This window comes from Microtus oregoni, unplaced genomic scaffold (assembly GCF_018167655.1).
Source record: "Microtus oregoni isolate MIOR12 unplaced genomic scaffold, Mior012 000030F_ref0000283, whole genome shotgun sequence".
NCBI classification, from domain to species: Eukaryota; Metazoa; Chordata; class Mammalia; order Rodentia; family Cricetidae; genus Microtus; species Microtus oregoni.
In genome coordinates, this window is record NW_024543089.1 from 1,542,919 (window position 1) to 1,558,284 (window position 15,366).

Genomic DNA, 15,366 nt, shown 5'->3' on the forward strand with positions numbered 1-15,366 from the left:
AAAGGATAATTGACTTCCTCCTTATACATATACAAAAGTTAGTAAGAGGTGAAATACTTAAATTAAAGGGTATTTTTCCTTTCACCCACTCAACACTAAATCAGGAAAGCTACTTTTGATTTTGTACAAATGTTCATATGACCAAATTTTCCCACTCGTATTTTCCTGGTGTCCTGTTTTCCTTAAAAACATAAATGTTCTATATTTAAAGAAAATATAATACATGCTTCTCTTGACATTATTCACAGAGAGTCTGCTTTGTAATATAAATAGAGACAGAAACCAGAAGTTTTAGAGAGAGAAAATATTGAAAGTCTAAGATAAATACATCAATCTGTCAGATTTTACAAAATTTCTCTAAGAGGCCTAGCAAGACTAAACATAGCTTCCCAGAACAAAATAAGAAACACACACACACACATGCTTCCCTCGATAAAACTAAGAAACTAACAATGTATTTTGAAGCCAGAATGTATGCTTTTTAAGCTAATATTTATTTGTTTTTTTCAGCTATTTGTGAATAAGATGTATGAGTATAAATTATGTTATTTCCCTAAAGTTAATTCACATTGTATAAGCACAATTTTTCACTGAATGGCCTAACGATTTTATTCCACTGATTCCATTAATTTACCAAACAGATCATTCACTAAGCTCTATGTATTTTCCATGCCTTTTTTTTTTTTGCTAATAGTTTGCAACTGAAGAAAAAATAAGTAACAACTGTTTAGAAGATACCAGGAGGAGTATTTTTCTCAAAACAGTGAAGCTAGTGATATGCTTAGAGGTTAGACCTGTAAGGGTTACTTAGAAGGTCTAACCTAATGTGAGTTTCCCCTCTCTGTGCACTGAATACGTTTTATTTCCATTGGTTAATAAAAAATCTGCTTTGGACCATGGCAGTACAGAATATAGATAGGTGGGGAAACTAAACTGAATGCAAAAAAAAATAATAATAATGTGCAACTCAGGCAGATATCATGTAGTCACCCAAGAAGCAAGATGTGAGGTAACAAACAATGAGCCTTGTGGCAAAATATAAAATAATAAAAATGAGTTAATTTAAGATGTAAGAGGTAGTTAAAAGTATGCCTAAGCCTTGGGTCAAACACTGTTGTAATTAATATTGTTTTGTGTGATTATTTAGGTCTGCATAGCCAAGAAATGAAAGCACAGTCTCTACTTTAAAATAGTACCCATTGTCAGGCATAGATCCATATAAGACCTAAAAAAGCAGAGGCAGGCGGATCTCTGTGAGTTCGAGACCAGCCTGGTCTACAGAGCTAGTTCCAGGACGAGCTCCAAAGCCACAGAGAAACCCTGTCTCGAAAAACCAAAAAAAAAAAAAAAGAAAAGAAAAGAAGGTTTCTAGACCCACAAACAGGAGCCAAGTGCAGCTTCTTGGTAGCTTCATTTTTTTCCAGATAGGCTCTGCTTGTTGGTGACAAATAGAAGCCTGGCCCTTTTTAAAAATGACATCCTGCTTCTTGCTGGCTGCAAAAAGGATTTTTTTGAATGGTCCTGCTGTGAAGCACTTGAATGGGGTTTGTTGGCAGCTTGCTACAAGTTACTGGGTGGTAGTGAGAGCCAACTACTTCCCAAAATTGGGGTGGTAATCATGGCTCCCAGATCTGTCAGTAAACCTACCTCTGCCATATTGAAAAGCCAAGCAGGGTGGAACCAACGGCTAAAGTGGCCATGCTTGTTCTAGCCATTCGGCTTAACAGTTTACACCAGTGATCACAAAAGGATTACATGTACAAAACAAAAACAGAGTCAAACAAAGTCAACCTCTAAATAAGTCATAGTGTGTTTTAAAAATATTCGTAGGCTTAAAAATAGGTATAGACAGTTTTTAAAAAAATAGTTTTTAAAATAAAACAAATAAAAGTCTTTGAATAAAACAGTAAAAAGAATATAAAAAGTCAATGAAAATATAAAGTCTAGATTATGTATACTATTGTGTTTTCTTCCAGATAAACGTCTGATTGTGGGGACTGCTAAGCTAAAAAAAAAAAAAAAAACATAAAGGTATCTTGACTTCAAAGTTTGAGTCTAAGGCTATGTTACTTTGGAAAAGAAATTCTGCTTCTGTTTTCACAGAGGTTGGGAACCTGTGGATTACTTCCAGCCTAGTGTGGTTTGATAAAAAATGAACCCCTAAAATGTCTCCATTTACCCTAAATGTACTTCATCCAACAAATGGCAGAAAACAGTTTAAATAGAACAACACCCAAATTTCCAAAATGATTATTTATGGACATTTGTTTTTATTTAAAGGGAGTTGATTATAAGTGGTTAATGGTCACGTCAATCTCTTTCTAGAAAGGGGAAATATGATACAGAAATGAATACTTTACATTGATATGGACTATGGTTTATTGGTACAGATTTAAGATCAATTTTGTTATATGTATATTTCCATTCTTATTTAAGATATTATGCTTATAAAACTCATTTAAAATGTAATGTATATTAAAATTATATATTAATAGTTATTTATTTTTTAAAGATTTATTTATTGTGTATACAACATTCCTTCCATGTATGCTTGTATGCCAGAAGAGGGCACCAGATCTCATTATAGATGGTTGTGAGCCACCATGTGGTTGATGGGAATTGAACTCAGGACCTCTGGAAGAGCAGTCAGTGCTTTTAACCTATGAGCCATCTCTCCAGCCCTAGATAGTTATTTATAATAGTCAGACTTGTAGTTATGTTAGTTAGGTTTCCTAGATGTACAGAGATATATTTCAGTTAGATAATCTACAACACTTCAAAGATCTACAGAATATGACATTTTAAATGTTTTAAGAACTTATATGATTTTCAACAGTGAGACATGTCTTCTTCTGGCAGTACCAATTACATCAGAGAGGTTGGTGGACATTAAAGAAACTCATTATAAAATTTCCCTTCAATGTGACAAGGCTAACCATTTGGTCAAGAAACTGCTCTTGCCTAGACTTGATGACATGCTGTATGAACTGGATATGTGGGACCCACAAAAGAGTGATTGCTAAACTTCCCAAAAGAAGGTGAGAGAGTTAGTCCTTCAGAGTTCCTGCTTTGTAAAAAAGTCTGCTGAACATTGAGCAGGACACAGAAGAAAGTAACTGACAAACATCCAATATAGGCAAAACAGTCTTCCAATTTTTGTGCTTCATGGAAAAGTCTGCCAGATACTATGGGACTTTAGGCTTAATATGGATGCTGCAACATTACAGAATAACTTTGGGTAACGGTACAGGCAGCAAGATGTCTCTGTCAATTCTAGAGTTTTCAAGGTTGCTTACAATGTCCTTCCTGTTTACTTAGGTAATATTATATCCTTCTGGGGTCTTTGATAAAGTTGAAGACAGATAGTTATATTTTTCCTTAGTTATGATAAAAGATAAACTAAATATAAAACTTTAGACTCACAAAGACAAAATAGATGACAGAATATTTTCTTTAATTTTGCCAGATACAAATACACGAAATATTGTAACTGTAATTCTTTCTTGATATCTGTTTTGTATATGTAATTTTAGTATGTTAAAGATAAAATCTTCCATTTTATTTAAATAGAAAAGGGAAGATGATGTGGGATTCCCCTCTGTATGCTTTTAACAAGTTTTATTAGCATTGATTTAAAAAAAGAGGCTATTTTGGCCTATGGCAGGGTAGAATATAACTAGGTGGGAAAACTAAGCTGCATGAAGAAAAAAAGAAGGTGCAGTCAGGAAAATGCCATGTAGCTGCCCAAAAAGCAAGATATGTGGTAACAGACAATGAGCCTCATGGTAAAATATAAGATAATAAAAATGAATTAATTTTAGATATAAAGCTATCTTAAAATATGCCTAAGCCATTGTCCAAACTGTGTTATAGTTAATATAGTCTCTATGTGATTATTCAGGTCTGGGTGGCCAGGACATGAAAGTCTCTGTTTACACTAGCCTGTTCACATACTAATTCATAGAAACTAGATCCACTGGTTGCCCTGGGGAAGTCTGATAGCTTCTAGAGGCATGTAACCCTTGAGAGAACAGTGTGGTCATAGATTGGGGTGAAGACAGTATGTGGTGTGGGAGGTCCTTCTGCCAATGTGGTGCTTTCATTGGTTAATGAATATAGAAACTGCCCTGGCCTGTTGATAGGACAGAGCTTAGGTAGGCTGGAAAGATAGAACTGAATTCTGGGAGGAAGAAAGCAGAGTCAGGGAGAAGCCATGGATCCTCCACCTGAGACAGACGCTGGTTAGATCTTTGTCAGTAAGCCACTGCCACATGGTGATATACGGATTAATATAAATGGGTTAGCCAAGGACAATGGCACTGGGTTTTGATCCTATGGCATGTACTGGCTTTGTGGGAACCTAGTCTGTTTGAATACTCACCTTCCTAGACCTTGATGGAGGGGGGAGGACCTTGGACTTCCCACAGGGCAGGGAACCCTGACTGCTCTTTGGACTGGAGAGGGAGGGGCAGCAGAGTGGGGAGAGGGGGAGGAAAATGGGAGGAGGGGAGGAGATGGAAATTTTTAAGTAAAAATAAATAAATTTAAAAAAGGGGAAAAAAAGAATTAGACAATAAGAAACTAGAGCTAATTGGCCAGTGATTTAAGTAATACAGTTTCTGTGTGGTTATTTCAGGTATAAACTAGCCAGGTGGCCAGGACTAACAAGCGGCTCCTTCCCCTGCAACAAGTATGTCCTCTCTGATTAGGAATCTGAAGTCATGGAGCTGGGGAGATGGCTTGGAGGTTAAGAGCACTGGCTGTTCTTCCAGAGGTCCTGAGTTCAATTCCCAGCAACTACATGGTGGCTCACAGCCATCTGTAATGAGATCTTTTGCCCTCTTCTGGCCTGCAGGCACACATGCAGGCAGAACACTGTGTGCATAATAAATAAACCTTAAAAAAAATGTGAAGTCACGTTTTCCCTCCTTCTGCTCCTCATTTGGACCTTGGGAGCTCAGTACGGTGCTCCAATGTGGGTCCCTGTCTCTATCTCCATCCATCGCCAGAAGAAGGTTCTAGGGTGATATGCAAGATATTCGTCAGTATGGCTATAGATTGGGCCATTTCAGGCTCCCTCTCCTCAGCTGCCCAAGGATCTAGCTGGGAACATCTCCACGAACACCTGAGAACCCCTCTAGAGTCAAGTCTCTTGCCAACCCTAAAATGGCTCCCTTAATTAAGATATATACTTCCCTGCTCCCATATCCATCCTTCCTCCATCCCAACCCTCCCATTCTCCCAAACTCTCCCCATCCTCCCCTTCGCACTTTTCTCTCCCCATCTCCCCTTACCCCCATCCTACCCCCACCCCCAAGTTCCTAATTTTTGCCCAGCAGTCTTGTCTACTTCCAGTATCTTGGAGTGTAACTATATGTTTTTCTTTCAGCAGAAGGAGGGAGAACATGAGCAAGGAAGTCAGGACAATGAGGGGTGCACCCACCCACTGAGACAGTGGGGCTGATCTATTGGGAGCTCACCAAGGCCAGCTGGACTGTGACTGAAAAAGCATGGGATAAAACCAGACTCTCTGAACATGGCGAACAATGAGGGCTGATGAGAAGCCAAGGACTATGGCACTGGGTTTTGATCCAACGGCATGTACTGGCTTTGTGGGAGCCTAGTCTGTTTGGATGCTCACCTTCCTAGACCTTGATGGAGGGGGGACAACCTTGGACTTCCCACAGGGCAGGGAACCCTGACTGCTCTTTGGATTGGAGAGGGAGGGGGAGTGGAGTGGGGGGAGGGGGAGGGAAATGGGAGGCAGGGAGGAGGTGGAAATTTTTAATAAAAAATAAATAATAATAAAGAATCCCAATGTGAATTTGACTTTTAAAACTTAATAAACTCTAAAGCTCAAAAAAAAAAATCTGAAGTCACTCAAACCTTAGGCAACTGAGCAGATGCTTTTAGATCAATTGTCTAGGGAACTGCAGTTTCTGGATCCAAAGCCCTATGACACAACATACCTCAAGATCTATGAGCGATAGTTAATGACAAGCATGATGATTAAACCAGTTGAGAGTTTTAAGTTCTATCTATTAATGGATTGACTAAGAACTGATGTGAGCCTCTGAAAAGTCTCCCAGTGCCAAGTTCAAGCTTAAAGAATTTTTAAAGGAAAAACCCACAAGGATATATCGAAGTTAGATGAGGGTCAGCATAACCTTGAAATTTTTGTTCCTGGCAGAGCTTAGTAGTCATTTCGGAGATAGCTTGACAATTATTTGGGTTAGTACATGGGTCATGTACTAATCATGGTCTAGGCCATGGAAATATCAAATGTCAAATGTGTTGCCAAGGCAGACGCAAGTGTTTGGAGGAGGGAGCTGGGTGGTTGAGAACTGTCTTAGTAAATACAAAATGGAATCAGAATAGAATGGTATGATCTTAGTCATGCTGAGCAGATGTTCGTACTGTAGACCAGGTTGCTGGGGTAGAGTACCTCTGGGGGAACCTGAGGCAGCCAGGGAGTATCTAAGGGTGGGGGATACATAGTCTGCAGATTAGTAGTTGTATGACCTTTTGAGAGGAGGGGGGAGCTCAGCTGGATATAACTAAGATTCTGAATTTAATGACTTCTTCTGAACCAGGACTCACTTATGGTCTTAACCAGAGGTATGGCCTTGCATTATTTAAGTTTCCTTTCTTTATTTCTGTGTTTCTTCCTTCCTTTTTTCCTTCCTTCCTTCCTTCCTTCCTTTTCTTCCTTCCTTCCTTTCTTCATTCGTTCTTTCTTTCTGACAACATCTCAATATTTATCCCACAAAATTTATTATAAACCAATATCCTTCTATCCCTGTATTCCAATTATGGACTTAAGGTACATGCTATCACATCTGATATGCGATTTTTCATTTCTAAATGTGTCCCTCAGTACATTTTCTGAAATAGCAGATGAATAGCATCCTTGATTTTTTACATATGGGCCAGTTTATTGTTTTAGCACTGATCCAACTAGCTGCTCCTAGGCCAGAACCATTGGTACTTTATAGCTTCAGTGCTACTCAGTGATAAAAATAAATGTCCCTATAATGTCCTTGATGAAACCTGGCTGAGTATTTATCTATCTTGTGACAAAAAAGTTGGTATGCCTACAATGAAGACTTCAATGATGTCATCATTTTTATTTGAGTTGAGTAAAGACATTCCATTTGCCACCAACAATGATTTTCCATTTCTAAATCATGTTTTATGGCTTATATTATGTGAATATATTTTTTCTGGAAACCAGTATAATGGAAAAACAGATAAGAAAAAATTGAATGAGAAACACGGTGGGTCACAGTTATAAACAAATACGCTTTAAAGGCAAAATGACTAAAGACTTTTGACCTGAAACAAAGTCATTTGGTTATCAGTTTGAATATGGATGAATAGACTCAAAGAGTCAGGTAGAGGGAGAGAAGATATACAGTGATTTTGGGGGTTTTTCCATTTGTGGGAAATTCAAAATAAGCTGGTTTAATTTTTAAATAACATAGTGTTTCTTTTACTTTTGATTTTTTTTTGTTTTTGCTTTTTTAATACAGGGTCTCACTTCGCAGACCAGTTCTAAACTCACTATGTAGCCAAGCTTGTATTGAATTACTACAATTCTCTTGCCTCAATATTTCTGTGTTGGGAACACAGATATGAGCAGAACTATTTTTTAAAATTTGGATTTCACTTTTTTTGTTGATTTGAGTCTTAATGCATGGTAGATACTCCCACCATTTTACAGTGCTTCTTACTAAGAATTTTGTATATAAATTATAAAGATGTCTCTAAAGTACTTACACTATTTGTTTTTCTCTAGGGCTGTTTTGGTAGATATAATGGGAACAACCACTCCTCCCCAACCACAGGCTCTTGTATTTGCATGCTTAGTCCTCAGGTGAACTGTTCTGAAGGATTAAGAGGTGTGTCCTTCTTGGAGGAGATATGTCACTAGGAATAGACTTTGACATTTCAAAAACCCAAACTAAGCCCAGTCTCTCCTCTCTCTCTCTCTCTCTCTCTCTCTCTCTCTCTCTCTCTCTCTCTCTCTCTCCACTCTGTCTACAGATATGAATATGAAGCTCTCAGCTACTTCTCATGCACCATGACTTCCTTCCTGGATGACAGGCTGCCATCCATGATGATAATAAACTAGCCATCTGAAACTCTAAGCAAGCACTTAATTAACTAAATGCTTCTTTGCTTCTTTGTGAGAGCTGCTTTGGTCATGGTGTCTCTCCACAGCAATAGAACAGTGACTAAGACAGCTATATAGATTAAAGGAATAATGGTGGAGGCATTTATGGGAACTTGTGTGAATCACCTATTTTGTCAGTTACAGGCACCTTATCTAAATCTACCTATCTTCACATCTGTTTCAGGAATTCCTTCACTCATAAATTAGACAACATTACCATGAAAAAAGTGTTTTTTGCTCAAATGTATATTAATTGGTAATGATATAAATGGCACTATCTTCAACTTTGTTAGGTAATAATTTAAATGAAATCCAAAGAGGACACACCTTTCTGCAATTGTAATTATAAGATTTAATAATATTCTATGTATCAGATTTGGTTATCATTCAGTGAAATGCATCATGAAAAGCAATTTTTCCTGTTTATCAAATTGTAGGCCATCTTCTATTTTAGTGTGTTCTTCCTCTTCTTCATGTCTATAACTTTTAGATCTCTAATTCTAGGAGATCAACATTTTCAGATTCCACATGGAATCTTTCCAAGTCTGGTCATTTAATTTACTAAAACATAGTCTAATTCCATCTTTGTTGACTGCAACTGGTGGAAATGACTTCTCTGTATGCATTAAAATTTGTTTTAAGTGTTACATGAAGTCTGTGATGTTCCCCAACCCTGTAGATGTTTCCATTTGGGATGGGCTTCCCACAGTCATTTGCTCTCTGCATTTTGACCAGTTGTCCATTTCTGTGAAAGTCTTGGTCTGCTGCAAATGTCTTTGGTGTTACAGGGAGAGAGGTACACTTATTTTTTATATAAGTGTAAATCTTTAGAATACATTTGGGAATTATAGTGATTTAGGAAACTGAGAAAAGGAGGTTCTCTTCTAGAGTCCATGACTTCATGATCAGCCATGTTTACAGTCCCAGGCATGAATTCCCTATTAATTTACAGGCTTTAAATAAAAAAAATAAATGTATGATTTATAGTGTATATGTCTACATACATGAATAATTTAAATGAAATAATAACCTTTGGGTTAATAGGCTCTCACACAGAGCCCTAGACTAATAAACTTGCTGGTGCCAGGCAAGGTAAGCCTCCCTTTGTGTTGCTAAAGGAGTATAAGAGAACACTCCTGAAAACCATGTATCACTAATGCCTTTGGTCACCTTCCTTAATTTGAAGGTAAGAAGTTATTGCTTAAGATGCTTCAAGTTTCAGACACAAGATTTAGAGTAAGTGAGATGGAACTGACCTGGAAGCCCTCTCTCCGAAGACTACATCTCATAGTAGGTCTATCTGCCAATGGAGGAAAGCAATCAGGATCCCACTTAGCAGTACAGCTGATGGGCACAAAATTACCACTACACAAGATCAACCCAGCTGTGCCACAGTGGCACTCACGACTTAGGGGTAACTAACAACTATCGAATTGCAAACCAGACTTTCATAGCTTACCAAATTGTAAATTAACATGTGGTTAACCTTACCATATCTGGCTCCCCACCCCAACCCTTCCCTCCACAATCTCTAGGAATCACCACTTTACTGTGGGAGCAAACTTTTCAGATTGCACATGCAGATGACGTCATTCTGGACTTGCTTTTCTGAGTCTGACATACATCCTTTAGCATACTGATCTCCACTTTTATCCATGTTGTTTCAAGGATAGGATCTCATCATTTTAATGGCTAAACTTCAACTGTGGATATATACCACATTTTCTACAGCCCTTTATTGGTCTAGCTTTCTATTCTGAAGCTACTGTGGACAGTATTGTGCTCAGGACTTCCATGCACACTATTGTATCCTCTTAGCTAAGCTACAGAACTGGTTGTGAAATTACTAAACCATGGGGCAGTTTTAACATTTCGGACAATCTCTACTGTTTCCCATAACGGATGTAGTAATTTTCATTTTCTCTGTATTTATATTAGTGTTGCCATGTCCAGATATCTGACAGAACAATGCGTGGGAAAGATTCACACAGACTCACCATTTCATAGGGCTGTAAACCCAGCATCGCAGGGAAGCACAGCAGAGGGGGTGGACCTGCGGTGTTAGGAGGATGAGATGGTGAGTATGCTCACTGTAGAAGACAAGGAAATACAGACAGCAGAGATGACACAATTGCTGGGCTATGGTCTTCAAAGGCACATCTTCAAGGTAGGCCCCACTTAATAAGGTTTACACAGCCTCCTAAAATAGATTATCACCTGTTAAACTGGCATTCAAAACACGATCCCATGGTAGTCATGTCAGATTCAAAGTAAAACATTGTCAGTACACAAGGAAATCCATAGTCATAAAATCAAATACATTTTGACTTCTGTCTTCTTAATAGAACTTAGTAAGACCAGTTGGCATAGACTTGAAAAACCACTACTTAGGGAAATTAATTTACTTTCTGCATCTGGGATTTCATTAATAGAAATCTATACTTTCAAACAGTCAGGTTTTGCTTGATGTTCTTAAGTAAGAAAACTCTGAGGCCCAGGGGACTTGTATCTAATTTAGAACTGGATGGAAGTACAAACCCTACACTCCCACACCTGCTGCTCATTCAACATTAGTCAATTACTGTTTCACAGTCGCAAAAGCAAGCATGCACAACACAACTCACAAGAGCAGGCGTAACTGGATGTCAACTCCGTTCATTCATTTGATTGAAATTTTAGTATTCATAAATTTGGCAAGGAATTCAACACTAAAAATTTAATTTGCAATGCATACTTTATTCTTGAGTTAATAGATTAATGACAGATTTCTCAATGGACCCGCATCAGCCAATATCTGAGGTCAGAGGGTAAGTGAGGAATTGACAATCAGGAAATGAGAGGATAATTCCTCCTGGTCAAAGGGAAATAACAGTGGCCAAAGATCCCAGACTGGGTGACAGTCGTCAGCAAGACTGGAAATCTAGAAAGATCAGTAGAATCCACATCCGGTGCCACAGCTCGGTCTGTAGCAAGAAGACTGGCAGGTTCTATGAGGAACATAGGATGGGCGGCAGAATCCTGATCCGAAGCCCAGTGACGAGAAGCCATGGGGTCTAAAGCCGCTGGTTCCACAGCTCAGGGAGTAAGAGCTTCTAGACCCGTAGCCCAGAGAGTGACAGCTGCTGGACCCAAAGCCCTGAGAGCCACTGCACGTGGTCCTGCAGGGGCTGTAGAAGCTGGAGACCCTGGAGCTGTAGCAGGGCCGCTGGCAGGAAGTCTGCACTACATGGGAAGTCTGGCATCTGCTGGGCTGGAAGTAGTTCTGATGACAGCCGCTGAGGAGAGAGGAGCCCCGATGGCAGGGTCTGGGAGAACAGGAGTTCGTGCTCTGGATCAGGTGCCTGGAGTAGGAAGAGTCGCAGGAGGGGTAAGGGTAGTTCAGGTGATCTCCACAGGAGCGGGAGGAGAAGTTTCCAGAATAGCAGCCGTAGGACATGTTGATGGCAGGTGTATGTTGAGCTGAGTATAACAAGATTCTGAATGTGAAATCACTCCTTTTCTGGGACCTTTATATACTCTCAGCAATGGGAGTGGCTTCTTACATGATCATTGTTTCTGTCTGTGGCCAGACTCATCTGCATGTCTGGACCTCAGCAATTTGCTTCATAATTGCAGTTAGCTAACTCCTTTTATCTTACGTTTAAGGCAGAACTCATTTTTTATATGTCTGAGTCAATGAAATACATTTATGTTACAAATGCTATGACTGTATTTAATTAGTGCCTCTACCATTATAGTCAGGAAACCCCCTTTATTTTCTCTGTCTATGACTTGTGTATGCTCTTGTGTTGGGAGGGGAAATAATCTCAGGGATGACAAAGTCGTTATCCCCAATTGCTCATTGGATACAAGTCAGAGTCTTGTACTGACAAGAAGCCATTTCAAAAATGGCTCCAACTGCCTAGGCTCCCACAAAGCCAGTACGTGCAGTAGGATCAAAAACCCACTGCAATTGTTCTTGAATTCTCAGTATTCCTCATTGTCCGCTATGTTCAGCTAGTCCGGATTTATCCCATGCTTTTTCAGACCTAGGCCAGCTGGCCTTGGTGATATCCCAATAGAACATCCCCATTGTCTTAGTGTGTGGGTGCACCCCTCGTGGTCCTGAGTTCCTTGCTCGTGCTCCGTCTCCTAGAGGTGGGCAGTCCTTGGGCTTCCCACAGGTCAGGGAACCCTGATTGCTCTTCGAGCAGATGAGGGAGGGGGACTTGATCGGGGGAGGGGGAGGGAAATGGGAAGCGGTTGTGGGGACGAGGCAGAAATCCTTAATAAATAAATAAATTTAAAAAATAAAAAAAATGGCTCCAACATGAAATCATGGGTTCATACTCTCCAGGATAGTGTTCTGTTTCTTTTACATTATTATCAGTGGTTATTTTATCCCGTCAATATGAGCTATATAAAATAAGTCAAAATAATTGAGACATTGTACAAAATCATCCTAGTGCTGAAAAACTGTGCAGAGAAAGTGATTATTTAGAATAATGAAATAAAAAAAATATTGGCCACTATGGGGCCCTGTGGAGCAAAACAGCAGACATGGCATTAGTGTGCGAGGGTCAATGGCAGCAGGAGGGGTTGTGTGTCGATTTATTTTTGATTTAACCTATTGACGGGTACTCTGCTCTTAGTTTACCAACCCAGTTCATATTACTAAACATCATTTCAAACTGAAGGATGGTTCCAAACTTATTCAAAGCTCAGTCTCCCTGTCCTGTCATGGGAATTGGTTTTCTCTGGTTAGGCGATTGAATAAAACTGAGGCTTCTCGTCACTGGGCTTCGGATCAGGATTCTGCCGCCCATCCTATGTTCCTCAGAGAACCTGCCAGGCTTCTTGCTACAGACCGAGCTGTGGCACTGGATCTGGATTCTACTGATCTTCTTTCTAGATTTCCAATCTTGCTGACGGCTGTCTCCCAGTCTGGGATCTTTGGCCACTGTTATTTCCCTTTGACCAGGAAGAATTATCCTCTCATTCCCTGATTGTCAGTTCCTTATTTACCCTCTGACCTCAAATATTGGCTGCTGCCTCCATCCTCACCTATGAACTTGCCAATGCATCTCTGTATTTAATATCTGAGTGAACAGTCACATCTATATACAAGAGTTTTCAACATGCTTTCTGCAGGAAGAATGGCTTCCATCACTGAATTATGAATTCATTTAATGAAAATGTGATAGGGTTAAGTGACAGATACTGAAATCAGCAGAGCCTGTTCTGCAAAATCTGTTTAATTGTAACTTGTTTAAAAACCTCACTACATGATTTGAGTGACAAGAAACTTCAGAGGCACCCAACAACTATTATTTTAAAGTTTATCTTATAAGATTCTAAATCTTTAAATGTCTTTCTCTGGGCTCCTAATAGCTGGAGTAAAAGTCTTTTATTATTATTATTATATTTTATTACTTTAAAAAATACCAACCCAAATTCCCACTTTCTCCCCTCCTCCTACTCCCTCCACACACCCTCCCACCTCCCCCCTCTTCCTTAGAGAGGCTAAGGAACCCTGCCCTTGGGAAGTCCAAGACCCTCCTCCCTACTACTTCTCGTTTGAGCGAGGTATGCATCCAACGAGAATAGGACCCAAGAAGCCAGTACACGCAGTAGAGATAAATCCCAGTGCCACTGTCAGCGGCCCCTCAGTCTACCCCGTCTGTCAACCACATTCAGAGGGACTAGTTTGATCCCATACTTGTTCAGTCCCAGTCCAATTGGAGTTGGTGAGCTCCCATTAGTTCAGGCAAACTTTCTCAGTGAATGAACCCATCATGGTCTTGACTTCCTTGCTCATACTCTCACTCCTTCCACTTTTCAACTGGACCTTGGGAGCTCAGTCCAGTGCTCCGATGTGGAAATCTGTCTCTGTTTCCATCTGTTGTTGGACAGAAGTTCTATGGTGATATTTAAGATAATCATCAGTCTGATGACTGGGCAAGGCCATTTCAGGCACCCTCTTCTCTTTGGCTTAGGGTCTTAGCTGGGGTCATCCTTGCAGAATCCTGGGAATTTTTCTAGAACCAGGTTTCTCGCTAAACCAATAATGGCTCCCTTAATCAAGATATCTCTTTCCTTGCTCTCATATCTGTCCTTCCTCCATCTCAACTATGCGTTTCCTCAAGTTCTCCTCAACCCTCCCCTTCTTTCCTTCCTTCTACCTCCTGCCCCCATGCTCCCAATTTTGCCAGGCGATCTTGTCTGTTTCCAGTTTCCAGGTGGGTTTTTATATGTTTTTCTTTGGGTTCACCTTAGGTTTATTGCTAGGAGCAGAATTTTGTTTACAAATCAACACTTTCTAAAATCCTTCTGAAAGCAAATATTCTGTCAGGTGTAAGTTTCAATCATTGGAAGCAAGCATAGTATTAACCAAATTAATCAAGTCAGCATCATTGCCCGTCATGGCACAACATTATGGCTATCTTCTCAGGTATGTGCTGGTGTCCCTTTCATTCTACATACACCCTGTCCTCCATCCAGCATGATGGGCGTATAAGAGCACAATCGTGTGCTCTATCAAATCCAGCCCACACAGTCTATGTCTTATACATATAGTTCCTAAGGACATTTTGTCAAACTCTAAACAATACCTAAAAGTTGAAAAGAATACACATGAGATATGGACTTCAGACTTCTTTTAAAACATGCTAGCCAGCTGCTATCACTCATGGTTGTCTGGAGCCCAGCACAAGCATGAGGGTGTGAGCATCATCACTCCTAGCCACTCTAAGCTCTCCTCATTGTCCTCAGATCCAAGACTACACCCCATTCATGGTTAGTCACTGTATTCATTAGCATTTATATTCTTAGTAAAAGAATCAGTGGCAGAACGAAGGGACTTGTGTTTTACCAGAACAATAAAAAAGAAATTGTAGAGAAAGAAACACAAATACTTTTTTTTCCATCTTCCATGCTTAAAACAAAATGCCAGCATTGATGGATTAGGATAGGAACCAACAGCCTTAATAGAGATTGTCTGTCCATCTGTCAGCATTACTTATATTTACAAACTGCTCCTTAGACCTTTTAGTGGTTTGAAGTTATACTCTGACTTAAAATGGTTCATAAACCAGTAGAATCTGAGTTGAAAAACATTTATGTCATTAGCAGTATTGCTATAGATTATACAGCAGATTTACCAAGGGGTAATATAGGTTATAAAATAAGCCAAATATGATAAAATAAATAAA

General features: G+C 39.6%; 2 protein-coding genes across 2 annotated transcripts in view; one reads left to right on the plus strand and one right to left on the minus strand.

Moving 5' to 3' along the window:
- The window catches only part of LOC121465399 (keratin-associated protein 13-1-like), a 28,269-nt gene extending 15,214 nt beyond the window's left edge, over positions 1 to 13,055 (plus strand). The window contains exons 3-4 of the mRNA XM_041678640.1: positions 3,757 to 3,763; positions 12,940 to 13,055. Coding sequence (XP_041534574.1) covers positions 3,757 to 3,763; positions 12,940 to 13,055 — 123 coding nt within the window. The remainder of the gene's footprint in view (positions 1 to 3,756; positions 3,764 to 12,939) is intronic.
- On the minus strand, positions 11,106 to 11,633 carry LOC121465400 (keratin-associated protein 13-1-like). The gene has a single exon (XM_041678641.1). The coding sequence runs from the start codon at positions 11,610 to 11,612 to the stop codon at positions 11,106 to 11,108; it is 507 nt and encodes a 168-aa protein (XP_041534575.1). The 5' UTR covers positions 11,613 to 11,633.
- Positions 13,056 to 15,366: the final 2,311 nt, after the last annotated feature.

Bases quoted from the DNA above. Each gene is read 5' to 3' on its own strand.
- LOC121465400 (XM_041678641.1), bottom strand. From the start codon at position 11,612: ATGTCCTACGGCTGCTATTCTGGAAACTTCTCCTCCCGCTCCTGTGGA.